We start from the raw sequence: 24,518 nt of genomic DNA, 5'->3' as shown, positions 1-24,518 counted from the left end.
AGGTTCAGTCACCAAGTTCTAGTCAGGTTCTCTTGCCAATTTCTGTAGTCAGGTTCAGTCCAGGATCTTTTGCCATGTTCTCTTGCTAGGTTCTGTCTCTAGGTTCTGAGGCCAGTTTCTGTCCAGGATCTTTTGCCATGTTCTCTCCAGCGAAGTTCTTCTGTCTCTAGAGAACGTTCTGTGTAGGTTCTGTGCCTAGGTTCTGTCTCTCCGTTCTGTGTTCTAAGTTCTGTATTCTAAGTTCTGTGTTCTAAGTTCTGCGTTCTAAGTTCTGCGTTCTAAGTTCTGTGTTCTAAGTTCTGTATTCTAAGTTCTGTGTCTTGCTGTCTTCTTACATCTGTATTTATACCAGTTGATTCCAATCCTATCAATCTCTATTTCAAAGGTTAGGGCGTTTCTTATCTCCATTCCAGGGAGTAAAGATTATGTAGCTTAAGCATGATTGTTTGTAGTTAAAGTGATTAATTACCCACCTGGCACTTAGTTAAGAGGTTTTATTCCCTCCCTAACTTCAGGGGAAAATCCCTACCTGGGGAAACAACCTTTCTCAGAGACCTTGGTTAAAACACATAGTGCCAAGAAGGTGAGCAAACATATTAAAAAGAGTATGCCATATATGCCAGGTCCCTTGAAACAGCAAGCATGGACCGGCTCCCGGCAATAATGGATTTATCACTGGTTCTGTTTCTCCTCAGCAACCTCTCCTCTGCCAAACCCATTTGCATATGTGTTCCATGGAGCGCAGGGGATTGTAACTAAGGACATGGGAGGAGATTCCCTGTGGTCCTCCATATCACTAATAAGACATGGCTGAGGGGTCCAGCTGGCATGGCTCAGTGGTTGAGTGTCGACCTATGAACCAGGAGGTCACAGTTCAATTCCCGGTCAGGGCACATGCCCGTGTTGCAGGCTCAGTCCCCAGTGTGGAGTGTGCAGGAGGCAGCCAATCAATGATTCTCTCTCATCGTTGATGTTTCTATCTTTTTCTCCCTCTCCCTTCTTCCCTGAAGTCAACAAAAATACATGAAAAAAAAAAAAGAAGTGTCCCCATCTGGGCCTCCTTCATCAGCATCCCTTTCATTGGCTGCTCTGCTGGCTGGAGACAAAATGGTCCCTTTCAAGAAGCAGCGGAGCATGGGCCGGCGGCAGGGGGCTGGGGGGAGCACCTGGGGTCTGGAGGAAGACCCAGATGAAATCCTGACTCAGCTACTTCCTTACTGTGGGACCCTGGGCAAGACATTTCCCCATCTGTGCCCTAATTTCCTCACCCATAAGATGGGTGCAGGAGGACCTTTACCCCTTCATACAGTAAACCCTACTGCGGCGTGAGTTCAAGAACATGGGCTCAGTCAAGCCTTGGTTTTCTCATTGCAAAACAGGGACATGGGTACTATAAAGTGACTTATAGCTCTGTTACGGGAGGTGGGAGAGTGGGAACACAGCCCAGGGCACTCAGGATGGCTAATGAATGTGGGTTAAAACTTATAGCTCGTGAGGCCCCTCCCGGCAGCTCCCAGGCCCACAGATACCATGGCACAAGGGCTGGGCATTCAAGTGCTCTGCCATCTGGAAAAATGGGGTTGATCTGTGTTTATTTCTTCTCTCTGTAGCCCCCCGGAGTCTTAAAAGAGTCCCTGACAAGGAACGTAATCAAGATCCAAGACATTCACAATATCAAGTTCCTGCCTTTGGAACTGCAACTGGTAACAGTCAGCCTCTGGCATCTCCCTGCAAGCTGACCACGGCCCGTTTCACTGGCGGACTTTCCTGTGGCCCAAGGACACGTGTGCATGTCACAAGGGTCAAATTCGATTGGCCTCAGGCCGAGAAGCTGAACTATTTGGAGAAGCATATTAGCTCACTGACCTCAACTTCAGAAGCTACTAGAACTAGTCCCTCTCTTTTTCTTCTAACTGTTTAATTCATTAGTGTATCCCAAAAATCCTCTTACTGAATTTTCTTAATGTTTGTGCTGTGCTCATCACAATTTTCTGCCATACTTGTTTATGCCCAGCACAAATTTGTTCATATGTATGTGTGTGTGTGTGTGTGTGTGTGTGTGTGTGTGTGTGTATATATATATATATATATATATATATATATATATATATATATTTGACTTCAGAGAGGAAGGGAGAGGGAGAGGGAGAGGGAGAGGGAGAGGGAGAGGGAGAGGGAGAGGGAGAGGGAGAGGGAGAGGGAGAGGGAGAGGGAGAGGGAGAGGGAGAGGGACAGATAGAAACATCAATGATGAGGAGAATCATTGATTGGCTGCTTCCTGCATGCCCCACACTGGGGACTGAATGCACAACCTAGGCATGTGCCCTGACCGGAATCAAACCACGACCTCCTTGTTCATTGGTCAATGCTTAACCACTGAGCAACACTGGCTGGGCCAAATTTGTTCACATTAAAAGATGGGTTTTGCATGTCTCTTAAATGCCTTCCTTCAAGCAGACTGAGGGCTCCATGGTCTTTTCAGAGCTGGAGCAACCTATCTACAAATAGGCAAGTTATTCTGTACTCATGACCCACAGTGTAAGCCAGAAGTTAACTAACTCTGGCCCTGAAAACCACAGCCTGTGGGCCAAAGCTGGCCTGTTGCCCTCTTTTACAAAAAGTTTTATTGGGACTCAGCTGTGCTCACTTATTCACAGATGATCTGGGGCTGCTCTTGGCTGCAAGAGCAGAGTAGAGTGGTTGGGAGAGGGCATGGCCCGAAAAGCCTCAACTCTTTACTATCTGGTCCGAAACTGATAATGTCTGCCAGTCCCTGTTCTAAACCATACACGTTAAACCAGTCGTGTTGGGCAGCTTTACTTTAAGTAACAGACTTGTATGCTATGCACTGCCCTTTGCAGCTCTAGAATATGCATCCTGGTTTTCCAGTTCCCCACATAGAGGTGTGTGCGGCACACGGTTACTGGAGACTGGTGTTTGTTTTTGTGTGTGTGTGTTTTTTTTTTCAGTATCACACCCATTTCAGAGTAAAGTTGGGTTTGGGTGAGGGGGGTGCACAAGGTGTGTGATCTTGCTGCTTCGTGTCATAAGCTGGAAACTATTGCCTCTGTTTATTTACTAGAAAGAACTACACCATCAAATTCAGGAGCTTCAACAAAGAGGCAGTGGATTGAAGGCAAGGATGTGTTTTCTTTTTCAGTCATGGGTCTTATTATAAAGCGCATACAGACTTTCAGAGATGTTGCTTTTTCAGGTACTTTACATGTTTAAAAAGTCTCAATGATTCACTTATTTTAAATGCCAAACTGGGTTTTCCTACCATGATTTTTTGGTAAATACTTCTATCAGTACAAACCTCATTTTGGCACAAGGTTAGGACCATGGGAAAGCTGCACTTGGATGTGTAGGATGCAGACTTAGAAGATGCACCAGTCACTTTCACCAAGAGAATGCTGCCTAACAAACAGCCTTCAGGTCTCAGTGCCTTCTGACCACAGACTTTCACTGTTGGGTGGACTGTAGGCTTCTCCATACATTGCCCTCCCTAGAGACCAGCCTGGAGGAGCAGTTTCTGTCTGGGTTGCCTCATGTCCTCTGAGTGCAGAACAGGAATTTAGAGGATGAATGGGAACACAGGTTGCCCTTTAAGCCATTTCTTAGAACCAGCACATGGCCACTTCCTCTACGTCCATTGGCCAAAGCATGCCCCACGAACATGCCTGTCATCACCAGGCAGCCGTGACCAACTAATACAGTTCACCACAGGGGCTCTCTGAGTTGGAAACATTTCCACAACGGAAACTGAGCTCCCGGGCTGTGTTGCATTCAGCTGTAGCCACCATGTCAATGGGCAGCTCAGGAATATTTCTCATTTAATGCAATGGGCTGCCCTGAAGGTTTTGAAGGTTAGCCCCACCACAGAAAACTTCATGTCCTTCTCTGGGCTTTCCTCGGAGCTCCGCATGTTTACCTTCATCATAGGGATTCTTGCCATATTTGACTGGGTCTCACCTACCCACCCCACTGCTCCAGTAAACTGTGAGCTCCTTAGGTGGCCCTTGGTCTTCTCTCTGGGTAGCACTGAGCCTGCCTCTTTGTTGACGTACCAAGGTCTGACTTAGTTCCTCTGAAGACTATTAGGTTTACTCTACTCAGGACCGTCCCTGTACCTTCAGTCACGGTTACCATTTCATAAGTGTGTGTCCCATGCCAAGGGAATCTGAGACAGACTGGTGGCTTTATATAGATCCTGTGCCACCCCAACACACTTCAGAATTAAGGGTGACAACAGGCAGCTATGCACTGACCTTCAAGAGGGGCAGGTGGGGGCAGAAAGCCACTCTTGACTCACTGTCTAGGCCAGCCGTGGGCAAACTACGGCCCGTGGGCCGAATCCGGCCCGTTTGAAATGAATAAAACTATTGAAAAAAAAGACCGTACCCTTTTATGTAATGATGTTTACGTTGAATTTATATTAGTTCACACAAACACTCCATCCATGCTTTTGTTCCGGCCCTCCGGTCCAGTTTAAGAACCCATTGTGGCCCTTGAGTCAAAAAGTTTGCCCACCCCTGGTCTAGGCTACGTGCCCTGAGGTCTCTGGGCACCTCTAATTTGCACCAAGCTGCCCTGTGGGTAGGCAGTGGCCTTGTTCTTATTTGTGTGACAGTGCAAAGCATGTGGACTTTGGAGTGAAAGTTCAAATTCCAGGTCTTAGGCTTCCCGGCTTGTTAACTGGGCAGAGTCAGCCCCCTCGCCTATGAAGGGACATAACAATACCTTCCTTTCATCCTTGTGAGTATTCAGTGATGTGATTCAGATAAAGGACCTAGCCCAGTATCTGGCTCAAAGGAAATACTTGCTACATATCCATGTCCTGACCCCTAAACGTCGGAGCGTTGAGCTGGTTCTATGGTCCCCTTGCCTTACAAGCTGTGGTGGTGTGGGATTGAATTAACAGCACTCACATCAATACTCAAACTGTCCGATGAAACCCTTTTCTCACTTGAAACCATGTTGATTGTTGCTGTGTTTTCCAGGTGCAAGTGACCAATATTCTTGATGCTTTGGATTCTTCTCAGAAATTCATCACAAACGATCTTCCATCTATTATTATTGAAGTAAGACTTTTTTAAAAATAGTTTTTCTTTCTTTTCCTTTTTTTGTTAATCCTCACCCAAGGATATTTTTCCATTGATTTTTTTAGAGAGAGTAGAAGGGATGGGGAGAGACACACAGAGAGAAACATTGATGTGAGAGAGAGAGACATCGATTGGTTGCCTCCTGCAAACACACCAATCAGGACTAGGGATCGAGCCTGTAACCCAGGTTCATGCCCTTGACTGGCTGAGGACTGACACTCTCATCACTGAGCCAAACTGGCTGGGGCCAAAAAAGACATAAAAAAAAAATCAGTATGCCAATAAGTAGATATGTGACCATAACTACCTGACTCAGTAGAGTATCATCCTAACAGTTTTCCTACTCTTTGATTTCTTTCCAGGAAAGTAAGGAGTATGCAGATATAATCGTTTCATATTTTGAATATTATCTGAACTGGGCCAAGAGCGCTGTAAGTAGCTTCTCTTTTATGACCATACGGAAGTCATGTGTTAGAACAGTCATTTTCTAGGTTAAAATCAGAAGGAAATAAAAATCAAATTCCTGCCCTAACCAGTTTGGCTCAGTGGATATAGCGTCAGCCTGTGGACTCAAGGGTCCCAGATTCGATTCCAGTCAAGGGCATGTACCTTGGTTGTGGGCACATCCCCAGTAGGGGGTGTGCGGGAGGCAGCTGATCGATGTTTCTCTCTCATCGATGTTTCTAACTCTCTATCCCTCTCTCTTCCTCTCTGTAAAAAATCAATAAAATATATTTTTTAAAAATCAAATTCCCAATAATTTGGTGGAAGATAAAGAAAAAGACCTTGAATGCGGGGACCACAACTGGAGGCTCCATGAGACACAGTACAAGTGCCATCCACACTGGGTGGCTCCTTGGGCCTCCCACCAGGTTGGAGAATATGCCCCTCCTTGTCTCCCCCGGCAGCTTCCTGGGCTCAACTTCCTCACAGGGATTCTTGCCACACTTGACTGTGTCTCCCCGAGTGAACCATGAGCTCCCTAAGATAGAGTCCATTTGGAGCTTGGTTTGTATACACCATGGACAGCACTAAGCCTAGGACATTGTTGGTAGTCAGCTAGGTGTTGTTTAAACAACATAGATTTATCATATCACAGTTCTGGAGACCAGAACTCCAAGATCAAGGTGTTGGTAGGGTTAGTTCCTTCTGATGCCCCTCTTCTTGTATTGTAGATAGCAGTCTTCTTTTTGTGTCATTACTTGGTCTTTCCTCTGTGAGTGTCTGTCCAAATTTCCTCTTCTTTTGTAAGGGCACCCATCATGTTGGATTAAGGTCCACCCTAATGATCTCATTTCAACTGACTTGTCTCTTCAAAGACAGTATCTCCAAATATAGTTTTGAGGTACTGGGGTTAGGACTTCAACATGTGAACTTTTGGGGAATGCAATTCACTCCATAATCGTTATATCTCCATGAATATATCAGAAAAGTTGAAGAGCAAAGTTTCTAGGGGTTTTAAGGTAGCACATTGCTCCCAGCACCCAACTTTTGTGGAATATGGTGTCTTGAAAAATGCCTTTTGTCATCTTGAGCTCTGGGCTGGCTTCCCTCGAGGATTATTTCATTGGGGGAAGGTGATGCTTATAGCTGACTAACTTGGGTGGGTGCTGCCAGCCAAATGGGCTTGAAGAAGTTTAGTAACTCAGGAAAATTTGGCTACCCCTGAGAAGCACTGGGCTTCTCAAATCCTATCCCTGGCCCTTCACCATATGAGCCAAAACTGCCTGGTCATCTTCTTCTTTTCTGCCCCACCCCACATTCCAGCCACACTCCACTGCTTGATTCCCTGAAACTTCCACATTTCTTTTTGTAAAATATATTTTTATTGATTTCAGAGAGGAAGGGAGAGGGAGAGATAGAAACATCAATGATGAGGGAGAATCATTGATCAGCTGCCTTCTGCATGCGCCCCCCCCCCCCCCTCCACTGGAGATTGAGCCTTGACTGGGAATTGAACCATGACATATCATTCATAGGTTGATTGATCCTCAACAACTAAGCCATGATGGCCAGGCAAATGTTCACATTTCTCCATGCAATTCCTTCTGCATATTATATCCCCCTTGCCAATCCCTGCCTCTGGTACCCACTCTCCTGCAGTTGGTGGGCCATGCACCTGGTCCTGGTCCTCCTTTAAGAGCCAGCTTCTTGATGTGTGTGCTCACACCTCCTCCCATGCCCCAGGTGTGAGGACCTCAGGATCTTCTCAGTGCCAGCATCCAAGTGAGTGGTGGTGGAGGAAATGCATTATCGTTATCACCACCATCACCACTGCACATCTCCTCCACTAGACCAAGGGACCACATTTGGGTCACATTCATACCTGGAATACAAAGCAAACACTCTGGAACCAAAGCGAGTCTAGACAGGAATGGCTGTGTTATACACGAGCCACACTGGGAATATTAAGTGGCCATTTGTACAAAATGATCAGAGCCACACCACGAGACTTGGAGAGAAAAGCAAGATGCAGAAAAACATACAGAAAATGAGCCATTACCCCACTTTCTGTAAACTAACAGAAGCCTATACAGAGAGTGTGTAATGTTGTTTGAACTTGGAGAGACGGGGTTATTAACATGGGTTGCCTTGTAAGGTCTATAGGTGAGCCAACCAATGATGGAAGAGAAATAAGACACTCTCCATTGTCTATATTCCAATGTTTTTTGGGTGAATGAATGAATGTAGCTCTTTTAAGTCAATGGGATTAGAGCATCTGTCTGGGATTCACTGAACTTATTTACTTTCACCTCATGAATAAGTACATTGTTTTCTGTCTTCTAGAACAAGGTCAGCAGGTACTGCTGTTTTTGTAAATGAAACTTTATTGGCACTCAGCCACACCCATGTCTGGATATTGTCTGTGGTTGCCTTTGCCATGGCAGAGTCAGGCAATCTCACCTGCAAAGTCTAAACTATTTACTCTCTGGCCCTTTATAGGAAAAGTTTGCTGGCCCCGGTTCTAAAATGTGCACTTATTAGTTAACCAGCTTTCCATTTTCTTCCCACATCCTTTGTCAGATTCCGAAGGGGTCAGGTAAGAATTCAGACTGAGACACTTTGCTGGACAGGTGTACTTTTTTTTTTTAACAGGAGGAAAATCAGAGTTTAGTACATGTGCATGGGGAATTCACATAGACATGATACAGCCATGAAAAGTCCAACATTGGGTATGCCGGGCATTTTGGACAAAGGAGAAAAGGGAGAGAATGGGGTATTAAATTTCAGAAGTGGCGATTCGCAGGTAGTTGAGGAAGGTCGGAACCCGCGTGGCAGAACAATTCTTGCTGGCCGACTCAGAAACAATGGGCACAGGGGGTACTGAGCTGGCAGGCACCTGCCTGAACCCTCCTGTTGACCATGCTTCATTAGGCTAAGGCAGCATCCTAAGACCTCCTTCCAGAAGCAGGCTTCTCAGTCTGACTCTCTTGGGCGGGAGAGGGGGTGGGGAGGGTCAAAGGTTCTTTCTTAGTCTTTTGTTTCTTAATAAACAGCTTAAAATCAATATCCGAAAAAGCAGCTTCAGGATGGCAGACTTTTGATTCCTTCCATCACCATGCAAGTCCCCGAGCAAAGGCCCAGGGGTGTGAGCCAGAGGCCCAGGTTAATCAAGGGCAGCTTACACGCGCGAGCTGTTCATTTTCTGCTGGTGGCTCACTGGTCCCTGCGGGAAGGAAGGCCTGCAGTCCTATTCCCTTTTCTTTTCTTTTTTGTTTTTTTGGGGGGTTTTTTGTTTGTTTTAATGCTTAAAGTATTACAAAGAGTATTACATATGTCTCCTCCCCCCTCCCCCCCTTGACATTCCCCCGGCCTCCCCTACCCCCAGTGTCTTATGTCCATTAGTTATGCTTATATGCATGCATACAAGTCCTTCAGTTGATCTGTTACCCACCCCTGCCGCCCCCCAACCCTCCCCGGCCTTCCCGCTGTAGTTTGACAGTCTGTTCGATGCTGCTCTGCCTCTGTATCTATTTTTGTTCATCAGTTTGTAATGGTCTTTATTATCCATAAATGAGTGAGATCACGTGGTATTTTTCCTTCATTGACTGGCTTATTTCACTTAGCATAATGCTCTCCAGTTCCATCCATGCTGTTGCAAATGGTAAGAATTCCTTCTTTTTTACAGCAGCATAGTATTCCATTGTGTAGATGTACCACAGTTTTCTAATCCATTCATCTGTTGATGGGCACTTAGGCTGTTTCCAGATCTTCGCTATGGTAAATTGTGCTGCTATGAACATAGGGGTGCATATATCCTTTCTGATTGGTGATTCTGGTTTCTTGGGATATATTCCTAGAAGTGGAATCACTGGGTCAAATGGGAGTTCCATTTTTAACTTCTTGAGGAAACTCCATACTGTCTTCCATAGTGGCTGCACTAGTCTGCATTCCCACCAGCAGTGCGCGAGTATTCCCTTTTCTCCGCATCCTCTCCCAGGTGTACTTTTTTATTCTCTCAGGGGTCCAGTAGGGTGGGTCCTGTTGTTCCAAATGACAGGTGAGGAAACTGGAAACTGAGGCTCAGAGAGACTCAGGGCCTTGCTTTCAAACACATACTTTTATACGTCTTTGAACTCACCCATAGAAACCAGCTCTCAGCTCCGGCTCTCAGCTCCGAATCTTAGCGGACAGAGATCGTTCTTGTGAAAACAGGCTGGAGGAGCACTGCATGCCTGGCTCTCATGCATTCGTGGCTCTGGCTCAGGGTCTGCCTGTGTTTCTTTCCCCCTCAGGTCATGGAGGAAATCGCAGCCTGCAAACCTGTGGCCACTGCTTTCGATTCTGCTTTTGACGTCTTTCTGTGCAACTACATCACCAAACCCATGGTGAGAATTTCATCTTTCAAAATAAGGACAGGCGACAACCTCATTATCTTTGATTCTCCTCCCCCCAGGATTGTGCTACACACTGTAACATAAAATAGTTTTCTGCTCAGGTGTGTTACATTTAGACCTAAAATCTAAAATGGAAATGCATATGTTCTTGTACCTAATTCACTAGAAAAGTCAAAGACTTAGCTGTGATTCTTCGTTCCTTACTAGAACTGTGTTCACAGAAGGTAGGAGACCCTTGTGAAGAAAACTATTTGTCCAGAATAGTTGGAAAGGAATAGTCATTGGTGGCTTTGGGTGGTTGTCGTTTAACCCAAGCTGCCTTTGCCTCACGGTGGACTGGGGAGGACTGCTCTGGAGTTGCCTACAGGACTAGCCTAAGGCACAGCATGAATACTTGAACCTCTCCTGGGACCTGGCAGGTTGTAGGTTCACAAAGCAGGACACATGTGAGACCCTGTCTGGGCACACACAGCATCATCTGATGGTGCAGCTGCTTCGGTTCTGATTGATAAGCAAGTTTAAACAACGTTGGCTGTCAAAGTCAGGGGTGTGGCCGGGGCAGACTGAGGCTGACACCCTCCAGAAGGAAGAACCAGCGCTCAGCCCCAGCCGATGCTGCCATGCGGGAGGAAGGGCTCGGTGTTATGAGACATGACTTCAGACTTTTCAAGAAAATAGATAAATCCAGATTTCTCTATGAAATCTGACTTGGGGATATTGGAAACTATTTAAAAAAATACTTTAACATTGCTTTATAGACAAAACAGGATTGAATCCAGCTTACCAGCTACCTGAAAGATTGGCTCAATTAAACATTTGTTGCCCTGATGGAGTAGTCAGTTGGTTACTAGCAGAGCATCATCCTGATACACCAAGGTTGTGGGTTCAGTCCTTGGACAGGGCACATGCAAGAACCAACCAATATGTAGGTGGATAGTTCTAGCCAGTTTGGCTCAGTGGACAGAGCATCGGCCTGCAAACCAAAGGGGATGTACCAGTCAAAGGCACGTACCTGGACCAGATTGGGGGGGGGGGAGTGTACAGGAGGCACCTAATTGATGTGTTTCTCTCAAATCAATATTTCTCTCTGTCTTTCCATCTCTCTTCCACTCTCTCTAAAAATCAATGGAAAAATACCTTTGGGTAAGGATTTTAAAAAATGAAAAAATGTAGGTTGATAGGTGGAACAACAAATCAATGTTTCTCTCCCCCCCCCCCCTTCCTCTTTCTCTCTAGAGTCATAAAAGTTAAAAAAAAATAAACATGGACTGTTTGTTGAGAACCTAGTACACAGTAAGCATTGCTACGTCTTCTTCACACAGTAATGTCATAGGGTGAGGACGCTGCTGTCCACGGTTCAGAGGCGGGACAAAGCCCAGAGAGGTTCTAGTCACCGAAACATCAGAACAACTCACCAAGGGGACTGGAGCCCCTGCCTGTGGCTGTCCATGCTGCATCCTTGGCAGCACAGGGGGCTGGCTCACAGCTATTTTGCATGTCCTAGAAGCCAACCTGGCTCCCTCACTTACCCTCTCTGTTACTTTTTCTTCAAGGTTTTTAAAAAGAGTTAATGAATTATAATAATCTGTAGCGTGTTACCCGGTGGCTGGCTCCTATCAAGTTTACCAGTGGTTTCAATGAATGAAATTAGAACTCATTTCTAAAAACTGCAAAATAGAGTTCTTTCCCCCAAGTAACTGTTGTGTCCCATTTCCCATCTTCATGCATGTAATCCTCACGGTTTTCTCCTTTTCCCTAGAATTTGTTTTGGTTTGGCATAGGAAAAGCTACCATACTGCTACTTCCGGCTATAATTATTGCTGTGAAGCTAGCCAAGTACTATCGGAGGATGGACTCGGAGGATGTCTATGAAGAGTAAGTAGGAGCAGGCGACTTGCAGAGGCTGGGGGTCACTTCCTCTGCTGCTGCCCACACAGAGATTGCTAAAGACGAGCTCTGATGAGATGAAACTTGTTTCTTTTTCTTTTCTTTTCTTTTCTTTTTTTTTTAATTACTGGGTCATCTCTGTTCAGATAATTTCTTTGTACCAACTTTCTCGGGCTTGATTTAACTATTTTTCCCCTGCTTGCTTACTCTCCTCGGCTTCCTTAACCAGCCTTCTTATTTCTTGTTTGCAGTTCTGTCTCGGGGACTTGGCACTTGACTTTGTAGCTGTTTTCACTAGTTTGCATTTCGACCCTATGGTCTGCCCTTCACTCTGAGTTCTGCGACCTTGTACACTTCATTTTCACATCACTCATCTCCTTCTCAACCTGTATTTCTCCTGAACTGGTTCTGTCAACATCATATTAGACTAAAAACATGGGGCAGGGGGTACAGCTGTTGAGCTATGATAGTAATTTAAAAGAAATAATTGTATTTTTTTTGTGTGTTTTATAGTGATGAAAATATAGCCATGAAAAAGTAAGCCTTTTCTTTTTTTAAACCATGTTCTTAGGATGGGACTGGGGGGGGGGTGTCTTTATTATTATGCAATGGACTTTTTAAACTAAATTAATAATGTCTTAAAATTACATAACAACAATAGATATGTCCAGATAAAAATAAATGCCGATGGCTCTTAAAAATGAGGACTGGCATATGGATGCTGAAGAAATACTTGCTGAATTAAAGAAAATTGTATGTTAAATGCAAATATATAAAACGGTTGTTTTAATATTTGGTTCTTAAAGGGAGCACATTTGCCTTTGTAGAGTTAACAAGTGGTCACATGACCATTTATATGTTCTCTCTGTAATCCATGATGTCACTACTTCGTCTTAGAGATAATGCGGTGTTTGGGGGATGTTTGTTTGTGTTGCAGAATGTACAGGTCAGCCTCTAACCCTCTATGAGCAAAGCTGGTGAACAGATCCAACTGCACGGTTCTTGGTCTGCAGCGTCTCCAAGTATTGGAAGAGAAACCGCCCTTTAGGAGTTTACAGATTCGGTGGTAGCATCCGAAACATGCCCTCGTGGGCCCAGGGCGCAAAGTGTGTCCCTGCTTTCCACCTTTCGAAGTGGGGCTTTCGCCATCTGAGTCTTCCCTAAGAGTTTAAATGTGTAACACATTCATTCATTTTCAGTTTAGCCTTTGGAACCAGACATGAATTTTGTCACATTTCATTGCACAGAAAGTTAGACTTGTAGTTGGAAGAAGTTCACAAATAGCAGATATGAGTGTGAACAATAAAAGAATGGTTTCCAAAATATGACTCCAATCTTCTTATTGAAAAAAAAAACTTCTTATTTCAATATCTTGTTCTTGAAAAAATAGTTACCATTTAAGGCACTGTATTATTTTTTAGGGTGGCTATAACAAAGTGTATAAACTGAGTGGCTTAAAGCAACAGGAATGCATTCTCTCTTGGTTATGGAGATCTGAAGTCTGAAATCAACATGCGATCAGAGTTGGTTTCCCCTAGAGGGCCCGAGGGAATCCATGCCAGTCTCTGAGAGTCTGATGATTGCAGGCAGTCCATGGCATTCCTTGGCTTGTGGACTTAGCACTCTGATTTCTGCCTCTCCCTTCACATTTGTTTCTTATGAAGGCCCTTTGCCTTTCACCTGCCCCCTCATCTAATCCTCACCACATCTCTATGAGGTCAGCAGTTGTATTCCTATTGATAAACTAAGTGCCTGAAACTGACAGAGGCGAGTGATCCAACATCACACAGCCCTTAAGTGTCCAGGTAGGAAGAGGATCCAAATCCCTCATCCCACGGCTCCTAGTTCCTAGTACATGGACAGCAGAGGCTAGGGTGGGTTTGGCACAGACCATTTCCTAACATTTCAATCTAAAATCCCCAGATAGGTATCCAGTGTTTTTTGATGATGAAATGCAATGTGAATCAGCACTGTTCAAAGTGTGGCCTGAGGGCACAAAGCAACAGGATCATGTGGGGAGCTCTAGAAATACTAATTCTCAGATTACAACCCAGACACACTGAGGGTGAGGCCCAGGAATGTGTATTTCTTAAGATATATTTTTATTGATTTCAGAGAGGAAGAGAGAGGGAGAGAGAGAAACATCAATGATGAGAATCATTGATTGGCTGCCTCCTGCAACCCCCACACTGGGTATCGAGCCATAACCTGGGCATGTGCCCTGACCGGGAATAGAACCATGACCTCCTGGTTCATGGTCAACGCTCAACCACTGAGCCACGCTGGCTGGGCAGGAATGTGTATTTTAATAAGCTTTTCAGATGAGTCCAAAACACATTATACTTGGCCAAGCTATATTGCAAATCACCATAAAGGACCGGTCTTGGTCTATAGCCCAGGAAATGCGACTATGCCCCATCACAAACAATGGATTGCTGCAAAGCAGCCTGTGTCTATTTAACCTCTGCAGGAGGGAAGGCAGAAGGTAGAGCCAGTCCTGAGAGTATGTCCAGGGCTAATCACCAGCCCCAAAGCTGACCATCAGTTTGAAACATCCGTCTCCACTCCTCTCCTCCCATGTAGGGGCTCCTACAGGCCCTCCTGCCTTTCCTGAACTGCTGCCAGCACCCCCCTAGGTCTGATCAGTGATTTTCACCACATATCTATTCTAAATGAGCATTTATTTCATTGCTGTCTCCCAGCTAGATCGCTAACACTTGTGCACAAAGCTCCTGTCTTGATTTCCTTTGGTTCCCCGCCATGTGTTAGAGGAAAAATGGACCTCAGTTCAATATGGCTCTCCCTTGAGCAGCAACGTGAGCTCCCTTAGCCTCATCACCTCTTGTAAATGGGGCGAGGATTGCCCTCACCTCATTAGATGGGTGTGATGATCAGCATGATGCCTGGCACTGATAGACTCAAAGTGGAGCCCATGTCACTCACCCATGGTAGGCTTTCAATAAATAGCAGATCAAGTTTCCTTGTGAGGCAGTGAACTCCTTGTCAGTAGGGCTTCAAGCAAAGGCTTGTCAGCCTACATGTGTGATGTCCAGAAGGGGAGTCTCCATTTGGTGCCAAAAGAAAAGGAAAGGGAATAGGTAGAGTAGGAGCATCTCTGTCTGCCACTTGGACAGGAATGGCGTGTCTGAGGTAACTATTTTTGGAACTCTGGCATCTAGTAAAGGCTTGCAAATTCCAGGGGAAGACTTGCATGGTAAATGATTAACTTTGCTCAATTTCAACCCTTAGCTCTGCAGCTCCTACCCATCCCTGACCCTAGTCCATGTGTTCCCAGAGTAGCTTGCACACAGACTTTGAGTGCCAGGATGGGTGGTGAGGACCCTGTTGCTCACCTATGAGAGATGCGTGTTCGAATCACTGATTGCTGCTTCCCATCACAGAGGTGCACACACTGAAGTGGGCAGCCGCTGTCCCAGCACCTCTGAGACTCAGCTGCTATAATGCTCACACATCTGGCTATGTAGATAGTCCACAACACTGCCCAAACGGTCTATCCAGCGATCAGACCAGCAACACGATCTATCCCAGTCACGCTTTCAAAGTCCTCTCTACCTCTTGCTGATGTCATCAGCTGAGAATGAGAGGAAACATGAAATGGCTGTTGAATGGCATGTTCATTAGCCCTCTGCCAGGAATGCTGTGATGTCATATGGCTGTAATTGATCCTGACAGCCAGAAATATGGCAGAGCTCAGTCTCAAGTGCTACTTTGGTGTGGCCAAAATCTGTCACACCTGCTACCCAGACAAATTTGTTACAAACTGTGGTCAGTTTATACACAGGGCTCAATAACACCTAGATGAGGCACATTTTATCTCCTGTCCCCAAATAGTCCACTCAGTCTGGGCTTCCCTTTGGTCATGTGACTTTTCCTTTACTGTCTCAGGAATCAATATTTGAGCCTCAGTCCTTAGTACCCCCAAGAATTGACTTGGGTGGCTGACCCCAGATCTGCTCAGGACTCAACACCCCTGTTTTTATATGAGTCAGAATCTGCTCCTAAGCTGCTGTCCCCTGCTCTCCCTTGGAGCCTATTAGCAGATATCATCAGTGTAGTCACCACCTGGAAAGAAGGCTCGTGCCACTACTTTTGCCATCCACTGGTGGCAAATGGGAGAATTCAGGACAGTGTTTGCAGGTCCAGGTGATCTTCCAGGCAAACTGATCTTTGATATTTTGTGCCAAAGAGATTGAGAAAAAAGTATTAGCCATGCCCAAAACAGAAAACTACCAAAATGTGTAAACAATTTAGCTACAGTCACAAAGTCTAGCAAGATTGGGATTATAGAGGCAACAACTGAATTTTGTTGGTGATATTCCACCGTGGAAACAACCATTTGGCTTTAGGTGAAGCAGAAATAACTTTCCAGCCCTAGCCGGTTTGGCTCAGTGTATAGACTATAGAGCATCAGCCTGCGGACTCAAGGATCCCAGGTTCGATTCTGGTCAAGGGCACATGCCCAGGTTGCAGTCTCGGTCCCCAGTGGAGGGTGTGCAGGAGGCAGCCAATCAATGATCCCCTTTCCTCATTGATGTTTTTTATCTCTCTCTTCCCTCCCTGCCTCTCTGAAATCAATTATATATATATATATATATGAAATAACTTTCCAGTGTGTTCAACCCCTAAGTTGGGGCTTTATTGTTATAGCAACTGGCATCACCCAGCTAATACATTCAACTACTTTAGAGGCTATAGGACCTTGTCAATGACACATACTCTGTCTGAGCTCATGTAGGCACTCAGTCAATATTTGTCAAATTAATTGAATTTATACTTTTAAACTGATTGCATTGAACTATACCATCATCCCTAATACATATCCTCCTCTCACATTCAATGACCTAAAGATTATTTGAATGTTGGGCCAATTTGGGCACTGGGCCAATTACTGACCTTTTCAACAACCATCCCACGCCCTGTAGGAAGGATTTAAGAAATGCCTGAGAGATGCACCTAGCTCAATTAGATGACCCCACCTTGAGCACTGTAGCCTTTCCTCCCACATAGTCAGTACCTGTATATTGTCATGGTTGACATCCTTGTCTTTCCCCCTGTTGTCTGCCTTCTCTTTGAGGGCAAGGATCATGTCTCCTTGGCTGCATTCCAGTCCATTACAGAAAGACCCTGGGACATGCTCATTGCTTCATGAGTGCTCTTTAAATGAATAGAAGAATGAATGAATGACAGCAGAATGAAAGATTGCATGCAGAATAAATGAGTCTGGTTAGAGGCCACCCCAGTTCCTCTGGTAGTCTTCTCCTGCCTCCCTCACGTTCCCTAAACAGCCCACAGCATGTGCTAGTCTTTTCCTCTCTGGGCCTGGTGCCATTCTCCCTGGATTCCCTCCCAGGCCTTTGTAGAGCTTGTTTCTGGTGCCTTCCATGTACTCATCTTCACCTCTTCATATGACAGAAGTAGCAAGTCACAAGCTGACATGAGTGGTGACTTGCAACATTGACAGAGAAAAAGAATCACTTTTCCAACTTTCTAGGGTCGCAACCAACACTCTTGATAAAGAACATAAGTTAGAGACTGAAAATTCCAAAAGGACACTCTTCAATGTTTTCTTCTGCCCCAAATATGGAGATGGTGAGCATGCACATGTGTGATGTATGTAAGTGCATGTTTGTGTGTGTGTGTATAGAGGGGCATAATTCTGTGTGCTTCAGAATTTTATCCAAAAGGAGCAGATATCTTTAAATCATGTCTAACCTGTTTCACAATGATTTCCTTTTTAAAAGAGATATGAAAAACCTGGAGATGATCAATGAACTTACCTTGTATGATTCCAACCATATGGCATTCTGGAAGAGGCACAACTATGGAGACAGGAAAAAGATCAGTGATTACCAGGGGTTAGAAAGAGGGGACATGCACAGATGATTTTTAGGACAGTGAAAATACTCTCGATGACACTATGATGGTGAGTATATGTCATTGTACATTTGTGACTATCCACAGATTGAACAACACCAAGAACTCTTGGAAGAAGCATGGACTTTGTGTAATTGTGGTATGTCAGGAAGGCTCATCCCCTGCTACAACTGTACCACTCTGGTGGACAATGGAGACAGGGTGGAAAGCAGTGTCAATGAGCAACAGGGGATGGGGGTGGGGTGTACTTTCTTTATTTTCTGCTCAATTGTGCTGGAAACTAAAAGCCATTCTTAAATATAAAGTTTAGAAATGATTTTTAAAATAACATTAGATAAAAAGTAAGGAAGTCTAAACAAAATATGGACTAGAGTAATAATTATCAACAGAGAGGTTATCAACAGGGAATCCTGGGTGAGATGTGGGGCAGCGTAACTACTAGTATCTTGAAAATATTTTGTAAAACCAATAATATATATATATATATATATATATATATATATATATATATATATATATATATATATATATATATAATGAATGAGAGGATGAGAAAGGAGAGGGAGGGAGAGAGAAGATTTATCCAAGAATGATCCTTTTTTTAAAAAATATATTTTATTGATTTTTTTACAGAGAGGAAGGGAGAGGGATAGAGAGTTAGAAACACCAATGAGAGAGAAACATCGATCAGCTGCCTCCTGCATACTCCCTACTGGGGATGTGCCCGCAACCAAGGTACATGCCTTTGACCGGAATCGAACCTGGGATCCTTGAGTCCGCAGGCTGACGCTCTATCCAATGAGCCAAACTGGTTAGGGCCTTACTTTTCTTTAATACAAATATTAGAAGGCCTTAATTTAATTCTTCTTGAATTGTGTGTCAGGCATGTTCTTGGGTGACCTAAGCCTCAGCTCCACATCTGTACCACAAGGATCCAGGCAGGACTTTCCTTCACAGATTCTTGTGAACAAAGTGAGGCGCCTTTATGTAATCCATTGTCCATGAGCCAGTGATGCCCTGGATTCTGGGAGTATAGGGAGGTTGTAGGAACCTGCTGTGAACAGTCATTCTGGGGCTCCAAACCCTGTCCAGTTTCCCCAGTGCCCTGTAGTAGAAGTATAGAATTTTCTCAGTGTACCTAGATGTGAAATAGTATGGGGAAAACACATTAGCACAATGCCAGTGCGTTGTAAGCACTTACTCGGGTGACCGTCTATTTCTCTCCATGAACATCCATAAAAACGTGGATGCATGGGCAAGATCAGGGACCAATGACACTGATAGAAAGAATGTTGTCTGTATATGAAGTCACTAATTGAACTGGATCTTGAAGGATGAGCCAATGTGAACCTAACAAAGTAATACTGGAAGAGCATTCCAAGTATGGGGAACAGAGAAGCAAAGGCAGGAAGTGGGCAAGTGAACTGAGTATTCAGAAAGTGGTGGATGAGTATCCTAGTGTGGCCAGATTGTTGTTGTTTTTTGTTTGGTTTGTTTGTTTGTTGTTGTTGTTGTTGGTGGTGGTGTGTGTGTGTGTGTGTGTGTGTGTAAAGGAGTTTGGAATGACAGGTTGAGTCAACAGGGAAAGGTCTACATAGCTTGGCCTAATACTGTGCCCCCCTTGCTTGAAATAGAAAGATCAAGGCAGAAGTTGGGATGGGATCACAGGAAGGCTGAAGGTCCACAGGAAGCCAGAGGGGGAAGTCCCATGTCCCCTGTCAAAGCTTAGAGAAACATTCTCAGAAAAGATCCTGGAGTCCACATGTTTCCTTTAAATACGCTTTGTGTTCTGACCTATAGTCTTCTTCCAGAAAAAGAAAAAAAAAAGCTGGCTGCGTCCTGAGGATCAAGATGAATTCCTCATTATTTCAGAGGCCACCTTGATCTATATCTCCCTGTGGAACAAAGCTGCTTTATCTTGTCTACGTCCAAATGACGTAGGAGTGGGAGTGGGCAACCGTGACTTCAGTGACATGCAGGTGGGGGTGTCTTTGGCCTGTGGCCAAAGTGTGGCGCTGTTTCCTAAAACACCACACTGTGAGTGCCTATTTGGGGAGTATGTGTTCTATAAGATGGTGGTCGGAACCGTGGGGATGGATCTCTTCATGAGCTGATTTTATAAGAGGCTTAGAGCTTGGGGAAATGGCCACCTCCGATGGCATTTATGTAAAGACCCTTTGAACCTCTGAGTAAACCAGTCAACATCCACAGCTTGAGTGGAATCCAACCACACTGAGGACTTTTGGTGTCTTTATTGTGAGCCAGGCCATTTTTAGAAAATTTCAATTAGATGGCAGCTCAATTCCATATACTTTCATCTGGATGTTGGGGCATTTCTTAAAAGTTCAAGAACTCTCCATTTGTTTCAAAAAATGTATATACAAAAAAAAAATTATGACTTCAGAAAATACCAACCCCAATGCCACATGTTCTCAGCCAACTGGAGCTGAGTGCTGACCTTACTACCAGGACCTACCCGGATTGCCACAGTCCCCCCTGCTCTTTAGTGTCTCAGCCCCAAAGGCAGATTGGTTGCCATTTATTGCCATTTGTGTACTATTGTTCTTCTTATGGCTGAGTTAAGAAGAAAGGTACAACTTCTTGTGCCCAGATATGAAAAGGGAGGTGGCAAAATATAATGAGGTCCACATCTTCTTTGGCAAGTGAGTCTCCTTCTCTATGTTTAACATCAAAATGAAATATGTCTGTTTTTAAGGAATACAGCTGGAGTCCCCATTATGAACCAAATCATCCTCAATTACATTATGCCCATAAATAATTTAGTAGGAAAACCTAAGGGAGGTACTGTGATTGTCCTCAGTCTGTAGATGCACACACAGAGGTTCAGAGAGGTTATGGGACAACTGTGACAAGGGTTAGATGAATGCTCTGTCATTCTGGTATGAGACTGCCTATCAAAGGTTGACCAGAATGAAGATCCCATGTGTGACCTGAAGGTGAATTTTTTCAGCAGAAATTCCCAGATCAGGAACTCACTCCCTACCAGCCATTTGGAGGCCCTGGATTCCTCTGCCCAATAGTCACTTCAGGTGCCTCAGTGAAAACAGAGACTCAGACACTGAGATGTGTTTCCCAGCTCATCCACTCATCAACCCAGCATTTACTGAGAATGGCAGGTAGGAAAATATCAGACAATGGATGCAGGGAGTCCCAGATTTAACTCTGGGCTCCTCATCCTTCTGGCTGTGTGACCTTGGACAAAACCTGAATATCTCCATGCTTCAGTTTTCCATCTGTAAAATGGGGTGAATCACAGCTTCCCATATCATAGAATGGATGTGATGAGAACGAACAGAGATATTTCGGTAAAATGGACCTAGCACAGTGCTTGGCAGCTATGATTATTTTTGTTGTTTATAACTTTCTCCAGAGATATTGCTGCATCAAAGAGTCCCTCAAAGAGGGTCTCTGCGAGGCTGAGCTGTCCTCCCAAACTGGCTGCTGGGGGAAGAGGAAAGGCTTGGAGGGCACGGTCTAATGTCCTGTGTGTAACCCTCCGCCCACTTTACACCAACCACTTTCCCTGCAGGCGCTGGCTCCCTCCGAAGGGGCGTGGCTGGGAGGAGTGTGAAGAGAGCTGCACAGGTGTGTGCCCTGTGAACACCCTGTCTGCCTGGGCTCCTATAAAAAGGGCCTCCCCTGCCTTGCACTGCAGATGAGACTTGCTCTGGCACCCGGGATTGCACTGCATCTGCATACTCAGAACAAGGTAAGAGCCTGGCCCTTTAAGAGTGTGCTTGCCTGCCCCACTTCCAGCTTTCCCCAAAACCTCAAGTTCCTGAGGTCTGGATCCTAGCAGGGGTCCCATTGCCATGAGGAATGAGTGGGTCTTCATCTGGTATACCTAGCCTCACGCCCCACCTTCCTTTGGGACCCCACATGCCTATGACTGCCTTCCCCTTTCCCAATCCTAATAGCAGGTCAAAATACCTAGGCTGGAAATGAGATCAGGGCCATTTCCTAGGCCAGCCTTTTTTTTTTTTTTTTTTAATAAAATTCAGTATTTTCTTTTAAAACAGAGTGCCAATAATATGAATCATCTTGCCATTGTGAATGAAGCCAAACCAAATCCTGAGCTGTTCATGATTGCTCTTTTATTTCTTGCCAATATTTTTGAAAGGCAGAGTAAGGTGAAGGTGAGAAGGGTGGTATAAAGGACCAGAGAGATAAGTTCTGGCTGCCTGTCCCGGCTTTGTCACTTGCCCTTCATGGGATCTTGAACAATTGATTTGCCGGTCTGAGGGTCTGAGGCTTATCTGCCCCATCTGTTACCTGGAGAGATTTATTATTACCTGCTGAGGAGCACTCTTGTGTGGATCAACTAGGTGAGACTCAGACGCTGGTCAAGTGCACAGAAATGCTATTTTTCTTCTCCTTTTCAGTGTAGTTTTGTTGCCCACCTGACATAATCCATGTAGGGTGGCATAGCGTTTAAGGTCATTCTATTCATTCAATGATTTGTTTTTTTGTTTTTACATAATTGATTAAGGGCATTCTGTATGCCCAGGATTATGCTAAGCAGTCTAAATGCTGTGGTGGAAATTCACTCCTATCTACCCCGGTTCACTTTGCCCAGTCAAATTGAATGATCTCCCCTTCTTTATGCCTGTCCTTGGGTCCTTACTTCATCCCAATTGCCCCTCCTCACAAACCACCCATCTCAGAGTGTACAGACCTCGTGCATGTTTAACCTTGGGTCAAACATCACTTTGCATGTCATTTGCCGTGTCCTTTCTCATAGCGTGGCCATCTGATTCCATTGGAACTGTGATACAGAAATCCAGCACATCGGAGCTGGAGGAGTGGGCAGTTATCTCATGCAACACCTTGATTTCCAGATAAAATAACTGAGACCCAGAGGGAGAGAGTGACTTGCCCAAGATCAAGCTGGGGACACAATTGGGACTGACTCCTGATCAATACTATTTAGAATCCCCAAAGAGCTGCCTCTAAGTTTTTAAGATGTGAAACTTTCTTATTTACCTTGGTATATTCAACATCTAGTCCAGTGTGTGGCATACAGTAGGTGCTCCATAAATGCCTGTTGAATGAGTGAATAAAAGCGCGAGTGAAAGAGCAAATGAAGGCATAAGCAAGTGAATGAATGGGGCTCAGAGAGTGGTGAAGGAAGGAATGAAGGGTAGGAAATTTTCACATTCAAGGCTCCAGTCAAGCAGAAATATGAATAAACAGACTGCTTGCCTAGTAATTCCAGAAATCAGAAGGATTCTTGAACTTACTCCTAGGCAGGCAGGCATGTGCCAGGTGGAGGGAGGGTCAGCTTACAGCCTGTAGTGCGAAAATGCTGCCCAGCATTGACTCACCTGCCTTTTGTCAAACAGGTTCCCACCAAACTAAAGACATGAGGATTCACAGCCTCACCTTGCTGTCCGTCCTCCTTCTGGCCGCTCAGGTGTTCTTGGTGGAGGGCAAAAAGGAAGTAAAGAAAAGAGGTGGCAGCAAAGCCACCACAGAAAAAACACAGACGCTGGGCAAGCCCTGGAATGAGCAGAGAAGCCAGCCACCCAAGCACCTAACCAAAGGCAAGTTTGTCACCCAAGACCAGGCCGACTGCAGGTGGGTGGTGACTGAGAAGGAGGAGGGCATTGTCCTGAAGGTCGATTGCACCCGACAGGATAACAAGTTTTCCTGTTCCTTTACGGGCAATCCAACTTCGTGCCTGGAGTCGACCAAAAAGGGTGCCTATTGGAAACAAATCGGCCGGAGCCTGCGCACTCAGAAAGTCATCTGTGGGGACTCAAAGAGCATCCTGAAGACCAGGGTGTGCAGAAAGAAGTTCCCAGAATCCAATCTGAAGTTGGTGAACTCTACTCTAATTGGGAAGAAACCCAGCCAGGAGACAATGGAGCCCTCTCCTAGGGAGCAGAGCATGACCAATGAGGCCTCCCTCATGGAGCCTAACAAGGTCAAAGAGAACACCCTCGCTGGCCCAGCAGAGTCCTCCATCAATCCCGAGTGTCTGGAGGACCCAGACATGATGAACCAGAAGAAGGCAGCCCTGGAATACTGTGGGGAGTCCTGGAGCTCTTTCTGCAAATTCTTCTTCACCATGGTGCAGAGTGAATCATGTTAAGGAGGTCAAAAGAGAACAGAGCTCCATTAGGTGCATGTCCAAGCCTTCAGGATGCTGTAAAGCTCTCCAATTTCCCTGTAAAACAAACATTTCTATGAGCGCGCAGGAATTAAACAGAATTTGTAATTTTTTTTTGTTTTTGGAATTTGCTTTATATTCATTTTCTTAGGTGTGATTTTCAGAGGTTGTTGACTGCAGTGTTTCCATGGCCCATAAAGCTGTGTGCATCTGAGCAGTAATGACCACTCTTTGAGCTGAATGAGCCAGAGGGATGATTTCAGTGTGATGCACTTTTGTTTAATTAACAAAATTAATAAAGCTCTGTGCATTTTTCAAAAATTTTCAACCATTGTTTGTGTCTTTGCATCTAGTTCCAACAAACTCATAAGCAGGCCTCCACGTGTCAGTGCAAAAAATACCGAAGGAACGATTTCCTGTTCCCCATTCATCCCAAGTCATCCCATAAGGTGACCCACTCCAAACTCCTATCTTTACACTCTCATGCCTTGCTCTGTGGTGTTTGATGCTCACTGTACTGATTTCAAGTGGGACACCTTGGGCATGAGGTGAGACACCTGTCAGGGTCTCACAGATAGTAGGCAGGATTTGAACCTAGGAGGTCTCCAAGCCAAGTCCACATGCTGGATAAACACCCTCTACTGGCAAAGTCAGAGCTGCCCA

The 24,518-nt window shown here is 45.0% G+C and overlaps 2 protein-coding genes across 5 annotated transcripts in view; both read left to right on the top strand.

The window, feature by feature from the left end:
• The window catches only part of PROM1 (prominin 1), a 97,044-nt gene extending 83,169 nt beyond the window's left edge, over positions 1–13,875 (top strand). For 3 of the 4 annotated variants that reach the window (XM_036329323.1, XM_036329330.1, XM_036329340.1), the window contains exons 18-25: positions 1,611–1,703; positions 3,083–3,136; positions 5,001–5,081; positions 5,465–5,533; positions 9,839–9,931; positions 11,700–11,815; positions 12,341–12,364; positions 12,765–13,875. In XM_036329323.1, the coding sequence (XP_036185216.1) occupies positions 1,611–1,703; positions 3,083–3,136; positions 5,001–5,081; positions 5,465–5,533; positions 9,839–9,931; positions 11,700–11,815; positions 12,341–12,364; positions 12,765–12,795 (561 nt within the window). In that variant the 3' untranslated portion in view covers positions 12,796–13,875. The remainder of the gene's footprint in view (positions 1–1,610; positions 1,704–3,082; positions 3,137–5,000; positions 5,082–5,464; positions 5,534–9,838; positions 9,932–11,699; positions 11,816–12,340; positions 12,365–12,764) is intronic. The other variant, XM_036329349.1, reaches the window with a different exon arrangement.
• A 4,623-nt stretch (positions 13,876–18,498) lies between these two features.
• FGFBP1 (fibroblast growth factor binding protein 1) lies at positions 18,499–24,176 on the top strand. The gene is made up of 3 exons (XM_036329310.1): positions 18,499–20,859; positions 21,273–21,452; positions 23,086–24,176. The coding sequence occupies exon 3, from the start codon at positions 23,106–23,108 to the stop codon at positions 23,835–23,837; it is 732 nt and encodes a 243-aa protein (XP_036185203.1). The 5' UTR covers positions 18,499–20,859; positions 21,273–21,452; positions 23,086–23,105; the 3' UTR covers positions 23,838–24,176.
• The last annotated feature ends 342 nt before the right edge of the window (positions 24,177–24,518 follow it).

The sequence above is a fragment of the Myotis myotis genome, unplaced genomic scaffold (assembly GCF_014108235.1).
Source record: "Myotis myotis isolate mMyoMyo1 unplaced genomic scaffold, mMyoMyo1.p scaffold_m19_p_1, whole genome shotgun sequence".
In the NCBI taxonomy this organism is placed as follows: domain Eukaryota; kingdom Metazoa; phylum Chordata; class Mammalia; order Chiroptera; family Vespertilionidae; genus Myotis; species Myotis myotis.
This window is presented reverse-complemented; position numbering and strand designations above follow the sequence as displayed.